General features: G+C 40.9%; 1 protein-coding gene across 1 annotated transcript in view; it reads right to left on the minus strand.

Moving 5' to 3' along the window:
• Nucleotides 1-10,221: 10,221 nt before the first annotated feature.
• The window catches only part of LOC135213582 (basic proline-rich protein-like), a 65,377-nt gene continuing 57,599 nt past the window's right edge, over nucleotides 10,222-17,999 (minus strand). Inside the window, exon 4 of the mRNA XM_064247581.1 lies at nucleotides 10,222-14,389. Coding sequence (XP_064103651.1) covers nucleotides 12,974-14,389 — 1,416 coding nt within the window. The 3' untranslated portion in view covers nucleotides 10,222-12,973. The remainder of the gene's footprint in view (nucleotides 14,390-17,999) is intronic.

Consider the following 17,999-nt stretch of genomic DNA (forward strand, 5'->3'; position numbering starts at 1 on the left):
GAACTGCTTCTCATGGGCTGAACATTTGGAAGTAGAGCTGTCAGGTCTGGGAGTAGGCGATGTCTTTCTGACACATCTCGTAATTCGGGTTGAACAATGAACAATTGTACACCTACGAATACGAGATATTTGTAAGACAAACTCAGATGTCTGCAAAATCATTCGCATTATCGCAGTGCGATGCAGCGGGAGACTTGTACAGACTTCTGTTACCGTGCGGTAAACAGAAAGATGAAAGAGTCCAAGAGATATCTCTGTTGAAAATTCTCGCAATGTCGAAGGCGATGGAATCTAGCGTCACAGCAGTAGATGGTCCTTCATTATTGCGAGAATCCCCGTTAATCAGAGACCTAAGTCCATGATTGTTGGGGCAGAGATACGGTTCGGTAGTCAATCAAAGCAGGGGAGAGAGAGACATACATGACCGTGCATCTCGGAGGCCCAGCTGATACTGAGCTGCTATCAGGCAGTTCAATACGCAGTAGTTGATCCTGAGCTCTCGCTGACTCGTCATCCTGAGTTGCCAGGTAATCCATTATTCCACGAAGGAATGCGTTCGGCTAGAACTACCGGCGTAAAAAGATATGCTCGAGCAATTATATTTAGGCGAAACGAATTTCGGTAAATATAAAAGTTGAAATGTGTTGTCGTGACAAAACCATAAGTATATAAAATTGAAACTGAAAACTCCTGGGAGGGGTTGCAGGCAACCCCGAGTTGCAGTTCAATTAGAATACTTCTCTATAAGTCGCAATCCGTAGGATTAATCTAGATCTGATCCTACCCCTCGCCAATTCACTGCTTAGTAGAATCATGTCGCGAGGTTAATATACGTAGTATATTTGTAGGATTCTGAACAACGATCTTCATCCTAAATTCTTTCCTTCAAGAAAACCAAATAAGGATTGGAGATCGACCACCGATTCGATCTATCAAAGATGAGTGAAGGAGAAGTCTTCCTCGAAGGAAAGCTTCAATGGTGAACAGAATACTAAGACGATAGTTCAAGCCAAACTGGATATTCCCGTCCGATCTTCTCTATTCCAGGTTGGTCGCCTACTGCGAGATAGTTTCTTCAGCAGCAGTCTTCTTCCCAATGCTAGAAATTCCAGGAATTCGAGCATAGGCGAGGTTCCCGATTATCGTGTATATCGGGGATTCTCGTCTCGCTCACTTTGGACCGTGGTCTCCGCGTAAGTGTTTGGAGATCGTAAAAAACTCGAACACTGAATGTGCTAGAAATTCCGTAGAATTCTAAGCAGTCTGCGAAACCCCCACCGAATTCGTCAAACGATATCGGCTGGTGGTCCTCTCGATTCCCGTAGAAATCGAGAATGGGCAGGACCCTCCTCAACGACCGGGGCTTACGTCAGGTAGGCGACCCGAAGGCGGTCCCCCCGGTTAGCGTCAGTGCCCCAACATGGGATCCTACAGAGAAATCTCTGTAGGATCCCTCCCTTCCCTCGTAGCCATAAGGAGAGAGGGAATGGGGGAGGAATTGGATACTCGCTCGCCTTCCCAGTGGAACTAGCAGTTGGAGAAGAGTAGGAGCAGCCATCGCCTTGCGGCGATGGCCTCTCAGAGTCTGGGAAAAGTATCGTCAGGAGAAAACTTTTTCCCGCGGAGGGTTACGAACTCTCACTGTAGGTAAGGGTCTGCCGCCACTGTGAACGTCGTCTGGGGGGGGTGGGGCTTGATCAATCGACACCTGACAGGAGAGAGCCGATACCGTCCTCCGACTCATTCCAGTCCTCGTCGAGGTCGAAACCTCTCAGGAGGACCGCAAGGAGTATTTAAATACGGTGTCCGAAGACACGTAGAAACGCCGCTGTCGCAGTAGAGGAGGTGGAAGTAGCTTGATCGACCGGCCAGAAACTGAGAGAGCCTTCTTGTCCGGAGACGAGAGAGACTGGTTCGAGACAGAATCGGCAAGCTCCGATCGCGGCAGACCCACCGTCAGTTTGGGTTCCCCTCCTCTCAAAGCGGGCCCCAAAACGACTCGAGCAGAGACATGGGCTCTGCTGGTGGGAGCGGCAATCCTTCCGCAAGGTCATTATGCTGACGAATCAGCTTAATGACTTCTGCAAAATTCCTCTGTATCTCGGGAGTAACCACGTCTTGCGGAGTAGGACCGTCCAGTCCCTCCAGCAAGAACAGATCCCGAGATACTCCTCCTTCAGAAGGAGGAACAGCGGCAGACCCCTGACGGTCGCCTCCAGCTACTTGCGCGTATGTCCTGGTCGGGGTCCTAGAACCGTGCCTGGTCCATACGGCGTCATAGCGGGATCACGAGCGCGCTGCGCGCGATCACTCCTAGGTACCTCGCTCCTCCCGGTGTAGGCCGAGGAGGTTGAAGGTACAGGAGAGGCAGACCTGACGCTCCCCCTGCTGCTGATCGTCAACCTGCGGTGGCGATCAAGCAGCAGGCCTAGCCTTGCCGCTCGCCTGGGGCGAGAAGGCTCGGCTGAGAACGTCGACGCTGATCTCTAGGCGTCAGGCGAGCTGTTTGCTGGTTACCGTCTCCGCCCGGTCCTGATGGGGAGCGGCGTCAGGTGACCTGGGCTAGGCTCGCTGTCGCGGTGAGACCGGCGGAGCGTCCTCTCGGTGCGCTCGAGCCGCTGGTACCAGCCATGGCTGGTACAGACGGCCGCGGGACCCCTTCCCTCGCCTCAACCCGTGGCTGGTCAGAGACCGTCACGTCACCCGAGCAGCAAGCTGGTCGCTGCGGAGAGCGTCCACTGGCCTAGCGAGAGGTCGTCTGCACGACACTCGCCAGTCTTCTGCTCCGCGCTTCGGTCTTTGGCGGCGAGCGAGCTCGGGTGTCAAGACTTTGGCTGGACGGTCTCCCGCGGGAGGAGACCGTCCACTCGGTACTTCTCGCTAACGAGAAGCCGAGGCGGATCCTGGTTTAGCGGCAGAACCGCGAGAACCAGGCGCGGGAAGTGCCAGCCGAAGCGGGTACTCCTCTGGTTCCCGTCTTCTTCTCCTTGGTAGAAGAAAAGACGGGCCCTGTTTCCGAGGGAGCAGGAGGACCAGCAGAAGAGCTCCCACGAATCGCCGGAGCGAGACGGGCCCTTAGAAGGTCCCGAAGGAGCCTTCTTAGGGGGAAAACCGGGTTACCAGCTGGTCGCTGCAAGAGCGGCGCTGGCCTGGCAAGTCACATGAGCGTCTCTCACCAGCCTTCTGCTCCGTGCCGCGTCTTGGCGCCAGAGCGAACTCTGGCGCCGAAACTTGGCTGCACGGTCTCCCGAGGGAGAAACGTACACTCGGGATCTCTCGCGAACGAGAGACCGAGCCGGAACCTGGCGTAGCGGCATCGCCGCTAGCACCAGGCAAGGAAGTACCAGAGCTAACCGATACTCCTCTGGTCCCCGTCTATCTCTTCCTTACGGAAGGAGAGACGGGCCCCGCTCCCGAAGGAGCAGGAGGACCAGCAGAAGGACCCCCCGTCCCACCGGGGTGGGACGGGCCCTTAGAAGTTCCCGAAGGAGACTTTCTTAGGGGGGAAGGCAGCCTTCTCTTCTTCGGCTTATGGGCCTTAGAAGTCGAAGGGGAAGAGGCAGCAGCAGACGATGAAGACGAAGATGACAGCTTCCTCTTCTCCTCTTCCTCGTCAGCTCACGCAGGTACAGTCGTCAGGTCCTTCATCCAGGCCGGAGCCGGGGCTATTGCCGAAGCAACACGGCCCGACTGCACCTGTCCGGAAGGACCTGGGACTGGGGAAGACACACCGTGGGCAGGACCAGCATGGACAGGCTCAGGAACCAGGAGCGACAGGAACAGCAACCAGCTCAGGAGCGGCTATGCCCAGGAACAGCGGCAGCGGTAGACCCAGCAGGGACAGCCAAGCCAACCAGCGGGGATCACATCAGCGGCAGGTACGGCAGGCCCAGCGATCGCCTCGTAGAATCATCGGCAGCCAGCGGAACCTGGGTCCTGGCGGCCGGTCCCAGGGCGAGCTGCTGGAACAGCGGAAGTCTGGGGCAGGCAACACGAAGAAAACAGGCGGCGGCGGCAAACCCCACCTCGGTACGGCGGCGGCCTAGTAGCGGCAGACGGCGTCATCGGACACAGCATGGGGAGTGTAGACCAGGAGGGGGGGGAGCAGCATAAGCGGCGTGGTAGTAGTGGGAGACCGCCCCAGACCTCGCTAGACGCTGCAGCAGCCCGTGGATGCTAGGCAGCCCTGCCGCCGCGGTGGCCCATACCTGTCCAAGGTCGTCTCCCACGGATGTAGCACCTGCGGTAACATAGATAGATTAGTAAGAGGGGTTCCCTCACGCACGGGGGAAGACATGCCCCACCCGAACGCAAGGAAGACCCCAAATACAAAATACAACGAAGAAGCTGAGCGGGGGGCAGGAAGGAAGACGAAGAATCGGATACCAAGGGAGTCGCGGGAGAGCTTTCCGACGACTTCCTGGCAGACCATTCGCTTCCCCATACCCCCGCACACAAGCAGTGAAAAAGTAATATGAAAGAAAACAGAATAAGCCCTTGCGAAATTCACTTCATAGAACTAGGGGAAAAAGAATCAATTCCCGCCCGGGTTAAGAACGGAAATTGATCAAAATATGAGGCTATCATATATATTTAAATGAATGAAACAGAATTACTGCATTGCGATTCACTTTCACCATAAAAAAATCGGTTAAGGATCAATTCCCGGGTAAGAACGGAAACTTGATCCAATAATATGATGCTATCATAAAATATATATGAAAATGAAACAGAAATACTGCACTTGCGATTTCACTTTCACATAAAAAAATCGTAAGGATCAATTCCGGGTAAGAACGAAAATTGATCCAAATTAAATTCATTGCAAATAAATAAATGAAATGAAAAGAATATTGCAATTGCGAATCCACTTTCATTGCATTCTATTATACAAAATTAAAAGGCTCGTGCCGAGCGCAATCACACTATCGGTAACGAACGCACAGGGCAAAATATAATGAAAAGAGTACTTACATTTTCAATTACCCACTTTCGCCCAAAATACATGACTCGCGCGAGCGCGGCCTCCCTCGGCACCCGAGACATAATTCAAGGGTTCAATTCATGAAAAGAGAGGAAATCGCCGCATCTACGGCGATAGCTCCATGTTGGTTCATAATTAAGTAATGAAAATGAAAACAGTGTACTTACAGTTTCATTTTCAAGTCAAACAAACCATAGTAGAAAACACAATATAAACAAAGCATAAGCGATGAAGCGGGCAGAGAGCGATGACGAACACGTCCTTCACACCCGCGGCCGAAAGCAAAACAAAAGTGATTTTGTTTGTTACCTCCCAGTCGCGCGGCGCGCGACTGTCGGACAAGCAGTTAACTACCGTTCTCCCTTTTGTCGAAGCTTACGACCGTTCCAGCTGCCGCTAGCTACTTCCTATTGTTTTAAAGGAGGAACCGATGGTTTGTATTACGTATCGGAACAAATTTTAATAAATATGATTTAGCTATAGGAGCTAATTTTTCTATCATTTCAAATGATATTTTATCATATCCTGGTGCGGAGGGATGACAAGAGTTGATGGCATTATCTAGTTCATCCATGTTAAAAATATAGTTATATTCCAAGGTCTTCAAGAGTTTCAAAATTGAGTATTATATTTTCTTTTGTTTTCTGATATTTTGAAAATGTGTATCTAGGCTGGAGTAAGCACTGATGTTTTTCAAAATGTTTCCCAATTATGTTTGATATTTCATAAGTATCATGGTATATTTTTCCATTTAAATGTATTGCACTTCTTGGAGGTCTTATTATGTGTTTTCCATTGATTTTCCTTATCTTTTGCCAGACATCCCTTGTGGGTGTGTTTGAAGATATGTTTGAGACATATTCCTTCCATGATGCGATTTTTTCAGCTATTACCATTTTTCTAAATTTGGCTGTATATTTGTTATATAGTGGTTTAATGTGGTTAATTGTTATGTTTGATATAACTATTTTTTTTGTTTAATATGTTTATACTATAGGGCTTTTGTTGAGTGATTTAAGACGAGTTTTGAGTCTGTTTAGATTGCGACTCAATATATGTTTATTTTACTTAAGGTTGTTAATGTTGGATTCCACCATGGGACAGGGATTTTGTGGAATGTGATTTGGTTTTTTGGAATACTTTTATCTGCAGCATTTATTATGAAGTTTGAGAAGGATTCACATGTAGTATTGTGATCTTCATTATGTGGGAATGGTGGTATGTTTCGTGTGTATAGGAAATATTTATCCCAGTTAGCTTTTTGGATATTATATCTTGTAGATGGCAATATTCAATATTTTGACATTATTTACTTAAGTAGTTCAGAATGATTGGGAAATGGTCACTTGTGTATGAATCGTCTAGGACGTTCCATTCAAATTTCTCCGCTACATCATTTGAACATAATGAAATGTCAATTGAAGAAAAGGTTAGGTGTGTATTTGAAAAATATGTTGAACTTCACTTTCATTGAGACAATACAGGTTGTGTTTCATTATAGTATTCTCTATGTTGATTCCGGATGTGTCAGTGGGGTTATTAATATCCCATAATGGATTATGTGCATTAAAATCTCCTACTATAAGTAGTGGTTCCTGTATACTTTTGCTAATAAGTTCAGAAAAATCACTGAAAATTTGCATTGAAATTTGGTTGTTATATAAATTACAGTAATTTTACTTTTATCAGGCATATACAGTTTAATTGATGTTATTTGATATGGCATAGATGGTATGTCAACAGGTTCATATGTAATGCTATTATGAACGTATATGGCTGTGCCTAATTTTCACCGTCAGTTGGTGAATAACAGGCAATTTTATAGTGTTGGATATTTGTAGGGTTACTTCCTATATGTTGTAGACATATGCACATTGGGTTGTGGTCTCGTATGATTCTTTGTAATTCACCCAGACGTTAGTCGGGTTAGGAGACCATTTATATTCCATTGAATGATTTATATTCCATTATTGGGAGGAATTGGTGTTAAATTCTGTAAATTGATTGCTGATTTTACTTTATCTCGTAGTTTATATGCATTTGAATTTATTTGTGGTTTTTTAATCGTTGTATTTGTATGTTGGTTATTAGATTCTGCAGTTGTTTGTTTTTCATAGTTGAATATTAATAAGTCTATTTTTTATTTTATAATTTCCTTTTTGTATTTTAAGGATTCAGAACATAATTCGTTCTCATGTTGGTGTGTTAAAGGGCACCTCCTTAATTTGGTAAAATAAAATTGTCAAAACAATTTCGTACTGTGTCCTCTGTCTTGGTAGTTAGTTGGTTATATGTACTTACAAAGCATTCATTACAACCACAAGATGAAGCATGTTTGGTAATGTTAATTATTGGTTCAGAAGTTTTTGGTCTAGCTTTAGAAATTTCTGGTTTTGTAATTCTATTGTTCCTTTTCTGTAGTGATAAGGACTGTTGGTTTGAGGGGTTATTTGTTTTGTTGTTGTTAATGGGATATTTGGGTCTTGTGGATGGTTGGGGGGTGATAGTTATATTTTGGTTTGGTTTAATGGTATGATTTTCATTAGTATTATTTGATGGAAATTGTAAAGAGTGATCTTTACTGTCCAGATGTTGGCTGTTTGATTGAGATTGAGGGTAATTGTGTATTTCCCACTTGTGATGAGGTTAGTTTAATATCTTTTTTAAAATGTTCTCCTGGTGTAGTTGGAGTTTCTCTGGATTTATTGTAATTTTCAATATTTACTTTTTTTTCCCTTAGGTGGGGTTCTTTCTAGAATTCTTTTCTTTTTGCCAGTTTGATTATCATCATTATTTAATTCTTCTTCTATTGGAAGTTCTTTTCCATGGATAACTGAATCATCTATGTTAGTGGTGGTATTGGTTGTTGTAATATCACTTTTATTTTGGATTTCAGTATTATTGGTATGAAATCCAGTTTCCATGTTTATACTATCTTGTTTGTCATTGTGCTGTTTGATGTCTTGATTTTTAGTTACATTTGAAAAGGTGGGGGTTTTGAATGGATTGTTAACGCCTCTTACTTTTAGCTCAAGTCTGGCTTCCATGACCGACATTCCTGTCCTATTTATTAACAACTGAAGTTCTGTGTTATATTGGTAAAAAGAACACTCCTTAGATTTTGCATGATGGGCTAGTCCACAATTAATACATTTTGATTGATTACAGTTCCAATTAGTGGTATGGTCATCTGATGCACAGACTGCACATATAGCCTTATTACGGCATCTTTTGTATGTGTGTCCATACCTTGAGCACTGTGTACATTGTAGTGGTTTAGGAACAAAAGGACGAACTTCTCTATTTTGTCCAAGAATTTTTATTTTAAATGGTAAGTCTTGGCCTGTAAATTTTATTTTGGCAATGTTGATATTTTTACTTTTATCTTTCCTACTTGAAATAGAGTATATTTCTAAATCGTGGATATTGTTATATCTCAATTTTAGGGAGTCTAGCAATAATGTTTTGAAGGAAGCTCCTGCTCGCTATTGGGTAGGATGACTGTACCCTGTACATAATTCAATGTTTTCTGGCTTAATTTTGGATTTCTGTAATTATTACCTTTATATTATTATTTTCTGTTATACTTAAAAAGGCAGTGGACTGCTTTTTATTGGTTACTTGGATAAGCCATTCATTGTCCTTGATGTGTCTGCATTCCATGTCTTGTGTTGGATATATGTTTAGTAATTTGTTTTCTAGCATCGCTGCTGAGATTTTGTTGTCAGCTTTGAGGACTAGAAATCTTGACCAATTATCTGGTCCAAAGAGGTCATCAAAATGTACCAATGTGGGATTAAGTCGGTAATTTTTGTTTCTTTTTGGTCCTTGTTTAATGTATGGTGCTTGTCTATTATGATTTTTATATTTTTCTGTATTGCTGGGAGGATTATTTCTCTAATTCAGAATTATTGTTCATCGTATATGGTTCCATTGTTACGATATTGGAGTTTACCAATTTATTTTTGTTTGTTTCTTTTTTATTTATGCACTCTATTTGGTTTTCTGGCTCTGCTGCTTTACTTGGAACAGGGTGTTCCTTTGTATCTTTTATAGTACTTTCACTACTTGTGGCAGTACCTAGGAAATTCGGGAGTGACGTGCCACTGGTCATCAACTGTGCCGTAGTTTTTCCATCATGGGGCACAGGGGTACTCAAATCATTTATTTCACAGTTCATAAATTTTGAGTTTTTACAAAAAAAAAAAAAAAAAAAAAAAAAAAAAAAAAAAAATTCTTGAAAAGATATCATTGGCCCTTCGCAAAGTTAAATCTTCTGCCAAAGGCACAAGTGAGAAAGGACTCCCAAATGTCCGCATCCCTACCCTACCCCAAAAGGGGATGGCATAACATGATTAGTATGGCCCAAGTGTAAGCAGAACCCGCTTGCTAGGACTAAGAGTATTATGTTAATACAATTATCCCCATCCTAATCACATTATGGGCAAACTGGATAGAATGCCGAGAGTTCTATTCCTAGAACCAGGCCCCCCCTGGAATCCGTGGTCCAGCTCCACAGAATAGTTCCGCCTGAAAAACAGGTCCGAACATTGTCGGGTAGATGATGGATCTACCACAGTTCTCACTATTTAGCTTCGGATTTAACTCCACGTTAAGCCATGATATGTTTTCTCATTTATTTGCTTTCAAAAATTTTGGCAAAAAATGGAAAAGTCCACATAAGTTTACTCGAAAATATATAATGTCATATGGGACTCTTGGGTTCGAACCTGGGAAGAGATTCCTGAGGTTCGAGAGCCCCCTCACCACGTCAAGGTGGTCCCAAAATGAGGGGGAACAGCTCATGCAATGGAAGATGATCCCACCAAAAGAAAATGTATTGAAAATGTTGGCATTTTTATACAATTGCTCATACCATGAAAGATATAATAAAAAAAAAAAACTCAAGCTGAAATAACCTTGGCCAGATTCTGACATCGGACAGACCTTTCTTAAAGTTTTGACATGAATTGTATATTTGACAATAATGACTATCACTTTTTGATGATATGCAATCCACTTTTTGACACAATGGATAACACTTAAGGTGGTAAAACTAGACAAACCTAAGAATTCAGTTATTGCAATCAAAATATTTTAAGGATTTGGACCCTATATTTTCAAGTCACTATCTTTATACTAAAACTTCATAACGCAATAGTTTTGATTTCTTCATCAGTAGTACTACCAGTATGGAGAAAACATATATATTTACAAAGTGATTTAATAAAAGATAATTTTGGAATGAATCTTTTATTAATATCAACCAGATGACCACATTGAAAATCATAAAGATTTAATGTATGGAAACTACATTAAACTACCAAGTGAGCAAGATACTCCAACTCAATTTTGATCACATTTTTAAAATATAAAAATTACAAGCTCTTCAAATATTCGTTGCTAAATTCCGAACATTATAAAAGCCCAAATCTACAAACACATGATCATTTAAAATTGGAAGGCTAAATACAGAAAAAATTATCTTTTAGCAAGAAGATTAAAAAAATCTGCATAATATATATGCTGTACCTGACATTGAAGAAAAAATTGTACATAGCAATTTAAATTTGACAAAATGATTCCTTTAAACTTGCAAAAATAGTCGCTTTCAAGTACTGTACTTCCTAGTCTTAATACCAGCAATCTGGTAATTACTTACTACTGTAGTACACAAAAATTATCATCATATGCAATAATATACGAGGAGTAAACTGCTTACACTTCTCGATGTTTAAGTATAAAAAAAATAATAAAAATAATAATGCCATCCACTTTCCCAACACACAACCTAGTTGTCATTAGGGGCTAGGAGCTTGAGATGTACTTCTTATTCCTAAAATGTACAAAAGTCTTGACTGAAATAGACTCACGCATTCAAGAGACTGAATGAAATCCTTAAGAATGAGATGCTTTGGTTATGGGGTAAAATGCAGTTAAAAAACAAGAGGATAAGAAGGAGTAAGATGAAAATCAATAAAAGAGCCTTGAAAATCAAGGATTAACGGCATACATGAAGACATAAGCTAAATGGCAAGTTCAGGCATAAAGAGCACAAGCCAGAGGGCCAATACTGAGAAGTCAGTGCATGTCTGAGCAAATATAAAAATCTGCAATAACAATGATCATTGTGATAATCAAAGTTGCTTAGGATTCAAGTCCAGCAACTCTTTTACCATCTAACCTGTAAAAGGGAATTTTGAACTAAAAACATTAATGATGATTTGTTAATTTAAGATTCAAGCCCAGATTCTTAGTAGTATCAATCATACGCCCAAATTTGTTTGACAATTAAGTGAATCAACTAAGAATTTTCAGTTACCAATTAAGTGAGTCACCTAAGAATTTTCAGTTAACAAACGTCAATTGTACATGAACTGGAGTGAATACAACTGTGATTCCTAGCATGCCACTAGTTAATGCACTGGTTGCTCCTTTAATTTCCCTACAAGGCAAAGAGGATAAACTAAACTTCAAGATCATCAATGCCATGTTGGCAGTTGTTCCCCACTAATATTAAATTATTACTTCATAAATTTATAAATCAATCTAAATTAGTCTGTAGTCAGGTTGTGGCATATGTACACATGCGTTAAATCCCCAAAGAGGAAACACATTAGACTGTTGGCATGACCAGGATTCAAGGTCCTCCGCCTTCTGCTTGGCTTCTTCCATTCCACTGACTTTACAATGATTCTCCTGAACAAATAACTTTAGACAGAAAAAATAGGGCTATAGCATTCTGTATTTCCTGTTTAAGGACAGGCTAATTACATCAATACTCAGCAAGCTATAAGTTTTCAAAGACTACCACTTATATTCACCTCTTCCCAGGTTATTCAGCAAGTACACACCAAAGATATATCACTTAATTAAACAAAATTATTCAAGCTTTCATCAACTCGAGGAAAAATATTTGAGACCTTTCCCTTGCTAGATCAAGAAAATTTTATAATTTAGAAAACTGTTGCCAATGCAACCCTAGTAACTGGATCAGACACCTATCATTGATAAATACTTTTTAATTATTTTACTTGATTGCCTACTCACCTGTTAAGTTTCTTTCCTCCTGAAGTAAAACTATGATAAATAACCATTCCAAACAGCCACTTGAAAATACTGTACTATTATATTCTTCATAAATACCAGCATGTTTCTCCCTACATTCATATTTTCAAAAGTAACCATTTAAAAAAAAAAAAACACTGGGACACTGAGAGGATGGAAGAGAGAAAGATGTCAAGGATTTTCTATATCCAGACATTGTTTGGCCCTCACAGCAGACTGGGCAACAGTTTAGTATAGCCACATCACAAACTATCTTGTATGCATATTATACCAGTCAAAGTCCAAAGAGAAGAAACAGGACAAGTTCCTGACAAACAAGCATTCTATGACATGGAACTATGTAATGAACAGATTATCTGCTACTGTACAACACACACAAAACCTTCAAGAAGTTAGACAACATCCCAATGTCATGTTCTTAATACTTTTGTACCTTTATATTTACAACTATTCCTTTCTTAATGAACATGAAACAAACACATGTAGTACCACAAATATCATCTAAATGACAATATTATTTGATTAGTGATGCTGTTGCACAGCATTTTTCCATGGAAAAGATTAATTCTCATTCCACTGAGACTCAGCACTTTATGAAAGCGCTGACAAAAATCCAAACACTAAAAATAGTCATTCAAAGAGATTCTACATACAAAGATCCTGTTGAAGTGAACTACTCCATTCAGGTACTCAATATTGTATAACTATTATTTGTGTAACCTTAGCATCCACAGATGCATGCGCAATATAGTACCATTAAGTAGCTGGTATCCACTGACACCATACAATGGTGAAAAATTAGGCCTACCTAGATTTTTCCAGTTATAATAAATTTAGTATACACACAAAAATACTCTGAGTACACTTATAATCTAAAGATGATGACACCACCTATAAATTAATCAAATCTCAAAAATCAATTTAGTGAGGAGCAGATGGAGGACCTGATGGAGGTGGGGGAGGTTGATACCCAGGATATCTGCTCTGATCATAACCAGGGAACTGCCCTTGGGGAGGTCCCTGGCCAGGAGATGGTCTGTACTGGCCATACTGACTACCAGGAGGTGGTGGATAACCCTGTGCATATCCAGGACCAGAAGGATGCTGGTATGCTGGCTGAGCATTAGGCATAGGACCTCCATAGCCTGGATGGCTGCCTGGTGGTGGATAGGACCCATATGGCTGTGAATATGGTTGACCACCTGGATACTGCCCAGGAGGTGGGTATCCTGCCTGAGAGCCAGGAGGATACTGACTTGGGTAGGCCTGGTGATATCCCTGTGCCCCACCACCAGGATATTGCTGAGAAGGTGGGGGATAAGGTCCTGGAGCCTGCTGAGTAGGTGGAGGAGGAGGAGCTGCACTAGCTGGTGCTGGCTGACTGGGAGCTGTAGCCTGGGATACAGGTGGTGGTGGTGTGCCTGTGTAGCTCTGAGATGCTGGTGGTGTTGGAGTAGAAGGAACTGCCGGAGGATTCGGAGAACTCGTCTGTTGTGGCTGTGGCTGTGAAGACTGCGGAGGTACTGGTGATGGGTGAGATGTTGGGGTCGGGGTTGGTGTCGGTGTTGGTGTTGGCGTTGGTGTCTGTGTTTGTGCAGGTGCTGTAGACTGTGGTGCTGGAGGAGGAGGAGGCTGGGACTGGGGAGGTTGGCTACCAGGGTACATTGGCATAGAAGTTGGCACTGTTGTAGGTGTAGGAGGTCCTCCTACAGGAGTAGCAGATGATGCTGGTGGAGTTGAAGAAGCTGAATGAGGAGGCTGGCCTGGCGGAGAAGTTGCAACAGATGCAGGAGGAGCTGCTACTGAAGTTGGAGGCATCTGGAAAGATTGAGGAGGAGGACCGCCAGGAGGACCAGGAGGACCAGGGGGACCAGTAGGACCAGGAGGTCCAGGAGGACCACTTGGCGGACCAGTAGGCCCCAATGGACCTGGGGGCCCAGGAGGACCTCCAGGAGGACCACCAGGAGGACCAGGTGGTCCTGGTGGACCTTGTGGGTAGTGAGAGAGTCCACTAAAACCAGATGGAGTTGGTGTTGGAGCTGTTGAAGATGGTGTGGAAGTATAGGTCATCCCAGATGGAGGGGGATTATTTCCAGGGTACGACTGTGGGGGCTGATGTTCTGATGTAGATACTGTTGTAGGTGGGGGAGGCTGTGATTGTGGCTGGGGCTGTGGCTGAGTTTGAGGCTGTGATGTAGGAGGTGTATACTGATATCCAGTTGAGGAAGGTGGTGGAGGAGTCCCATAACCTTTTGTTCCAGGAGCTGGAGGTGTCGATGAATTTCCGGGATATACCTGAGGTCCAGTTGATGATGGAGGGTACCCTGCTTGGCCATACTGAGGAAAGAAATCAGTGTTACACTAAAACACAAATCCTGTTCATGGATAAATCTGAGAAAATAAATCTTAGGGTCTTAAAATTCTTCACACCAAATACCTTTGCCTATTTTAACTTTCTAGTATCTTTCCTAAAACTACAAAATCACATCAAAGATTTAAAAAATTAGCTAAATAATATTTATTTACTGCTATTTCTAACAACAGGGGAAAATCTCTATTTTGATTAGGGTAGAACCTCACACTAATGGTTTCTGATATATAACATACACTAATTGTTGTCTGCCATACCTATGTATGGTATATACATTAGCCTGGCTATAACAGAATTGAATATGTGCTATTAACAAACATGAAGAAGACAAGCAAGTGATGGATTTTGACTTGTGGTATACAAACAGGAGAGCCATGGAAGTCTACATATCTTTGTGTACGGTAATACCTCAATTTAGAGCTATTTCAGTTGCACAAATTCACAATAGTGTGAACTTTTCACTGGAACCTAACTAATTATCATACGCACGTATTTCACAGCAAAATGCAACATTTTCGAATCCTGGAGAAACCCTGCAAGGGTGTTTGTTCAATTTTTCATGTAATTTATAAGTTTTCAGACTTTTATGTGTAAATTAACCCTACGTTTGCCCCCTGGGGTATTTACGCACCCCAATACAAAAATGTTTATAGTTATTATTATGTATAATACATATAGCCATAGTGCTGGCTCAGGATAGATCTACAATCCCTGTTGAACAGTTTGCATAGCTTATAGCTGATTGATATTAATACAAAATATAATAAATTTCAAAACTATGGAAAATTGACCAAAACTCAGATTCAGATCACAATCATTTTGGGAATCCTGGGATACACAAGTCTGCATGATTTTTTTTATTTTCATGCTGATTATTAACATTAAAAAATATAATATTACTCAATCCCAGTAACAAAATACATCAAATCAAAACCTGAACTAAAGATATAATTATTCTTTGAAAGGAAACTTATTATAAATCTGTTACATAAACATAAACATTGTTCTTTATCAAAAGTAAACACAAAAGATTTTCATGACTTGAAACGGCAAAAAAATCAATGTGACCTCATACTATAGCATTAAATTTCTTACATAATCATAAACATGGTTTCTTTATCAAAACATAAACATGGTTTCCTTATCAAAAGTAAAAAAAATGTTTCCATGAACTGAAATGGCAAAAATAACTAATGTGAGCTCATTACACTACATTCACTCTGATTCACCACTTATTGCTGCATTCTCGCAATCTATGCAAATCACAGATATCTTACTGTGATCCTGCAAACATGTTTCCTGCAAGTGCTGCATAATGTTTTAACCTTGTAATCATTTGACCTTATACAAAATACACAGAAGGCCAAAGTGACATTTACATCCCAGGACAACTGAGCAATAATTGCGCCACACTACATAAAATACACCTTCAATGAGTACTTGGAGGGAGAAGAAATCAGTTGTCACAACTAGGAATTATGAGCACTTAAGGAAAATTGGGGTGACAAAACTCTCCAGGGAACTAACGCATCGTTAAATAATATTAATAAAAATAATAAACTCACTCTCTCTTTTACCAAGATGAGAGAATTTTGGTAATGTAGTATGTACTATGTTTATTAATATTTTCAAAATATTAATAGTAATAATAATCATAATAATGTAACTGTAATTACAAAATTCATGATAGTATTTAACAGAAATAACCTTTCAATTTCACTTTTAAGTAAGAACAACTATTCTCTCTCTCTCTCTCTCTCCTACCTAGATGAGAGAATTTTTATGGTACATCTATGTTTATTAATATTTTTAAATAACAATAATATAACTGTAATAACAAAATGATACATAAAAGAATTCTTTCCCTCCTCTTTCTTTTTAACTCTACTGAAGCTCGAAGTCCAGAGCTGTCAAATATGTCAAGCAATGTGACAGGAGGAAGTGTTGCCAGATTAGTGATCAATAGTTTTTACGAAATTCTCTCTCTCTCTCTCTCTCTTCTCTCTCTCTCTCTCTCTGAGATGTCTCTGCATATGTAATCTTCACACACACACACACACACACACACCACTATTCACTAACCATTTATTTATATTTTTAAGGGTAATGTATTAAGCTAAATTTTAAAGGGAATTACAGTAAAAATTTAATACATTCTGAAAATTAAGTTTACCAAAAAGATCTTCCTGCTAACACATTAAACAAGACTCAGAGTGAGAAAAATGAAAAGCATGTGACAGGGTGCATAACTACATTGCCCCAAGAACCAATTCTGTTCCCCGGCAGCAGACTCTTCCAAATGTTGCAAGGCATTCCTAGGCTCAGGCTACAAATGGGCATGGATATTGACATCTTACCTCTTACAGGGGAAAGTGAAAATTATCGCATGTTATGGGGGAACCTGGAACAGTTCCCTAGAGTTTACACCTAATTTATAAACTCTAAATTTAATGTCTTAATACGCTTTTCCTGAACCAAAAGGTGAACAGAAGGTGGAGCTACCTTAACTAGTTTCTCTCGCAATCTGTCTGCTTCCCTTCTCTTCCTATAATAATGAACGTAAGCAGACAGCCCTTTAGAATTCCCTCCTTTCCTCACACCTATTCTCATGATCACAATTTATACCCTAGCAGCCAGCACAAACAAGTATCTACCTCATCAAAAATCAACATCCTGCTAACACAATATTCAAACCTGACATTCTTAGCCTCAATTCCAGTGGAAGGCATCCCAAAGGAAAATAAATATCAACAAGTGCTTATTTACAATGGCAACAATGGTGGAGAACAGGTGTACTGGCAAAGTCATCCAGGCAGCCATTAAATCTTTTCTTTTCTTTGAATGCAGACTTGCCAATCAGTGCGGAGATATCAGTAGGTAAGATAAATCCCAAATAATGATAATTAATATATAAAAATCATTTGAGACATGCCACTCAAATTTGTTTACTATATGATTTGAACACAAAGAGGACAAAGTACTGAACACTTTTGAAAAGTAAGTGCTGGTATAATTTCATTTTGAACAAATGTTATTAAATAAATTTTCTATTTCTGTGCCCATTCTGTCAGCAGTTTGGCAGTGTAAATCTAGCATCGCATTGTGTGAAATGAAGTCACCAAATAAGAAATTATTGTGGTAATAAAATTACATTCTGTAAAGCTAGCATATTATAATTCCAGTTTGGCAGGTTATATTTTATCACAACCGGTTAAATGGTTACTGCAGAATACTGAAATGAGGCGCTCAGAAGTATTATTTTATCATATGTGATTTTCATAAAAGGCAGTTCCATATACTATTTTATTATAAGACAAATTGCTATTCTAAATCCATTATCAGTTTTCATACTAATTAGCCAATTGGTAAGTTGCAATCTTTGCCATCCTGCCCCAACGTGTTGGATACAAAGGCTCATTGGACTACTATATTCAGATATTAATTTTTGCATTTCACCTTAATGGATTCTGATTTAAATTGTTGACATCCTATTGGACACCATGTACGTATATGGATTGAAAATTTAGAGTTGTCAGTTTATGGTGATTTATTGGTTTTTTTATTATGAATCTACAC

The sequence above is a fragment of the Macrobrachium nipponense genome, chromosome 43 (assembly GCF_015104395.2).
Source record: "Macrobrachium nipponense isolate FS-2020 chromosome 43, ASM1510439v2, whole genome shotgun sequence".
Taxonomy (NCBI): domain Eukaryota; kingdom Metazoa; phylum Arthropoda; class Malacostraca; order Decapoda; family Palaemonidae; genus Macrobrachium; species Macrobrachium nipponense.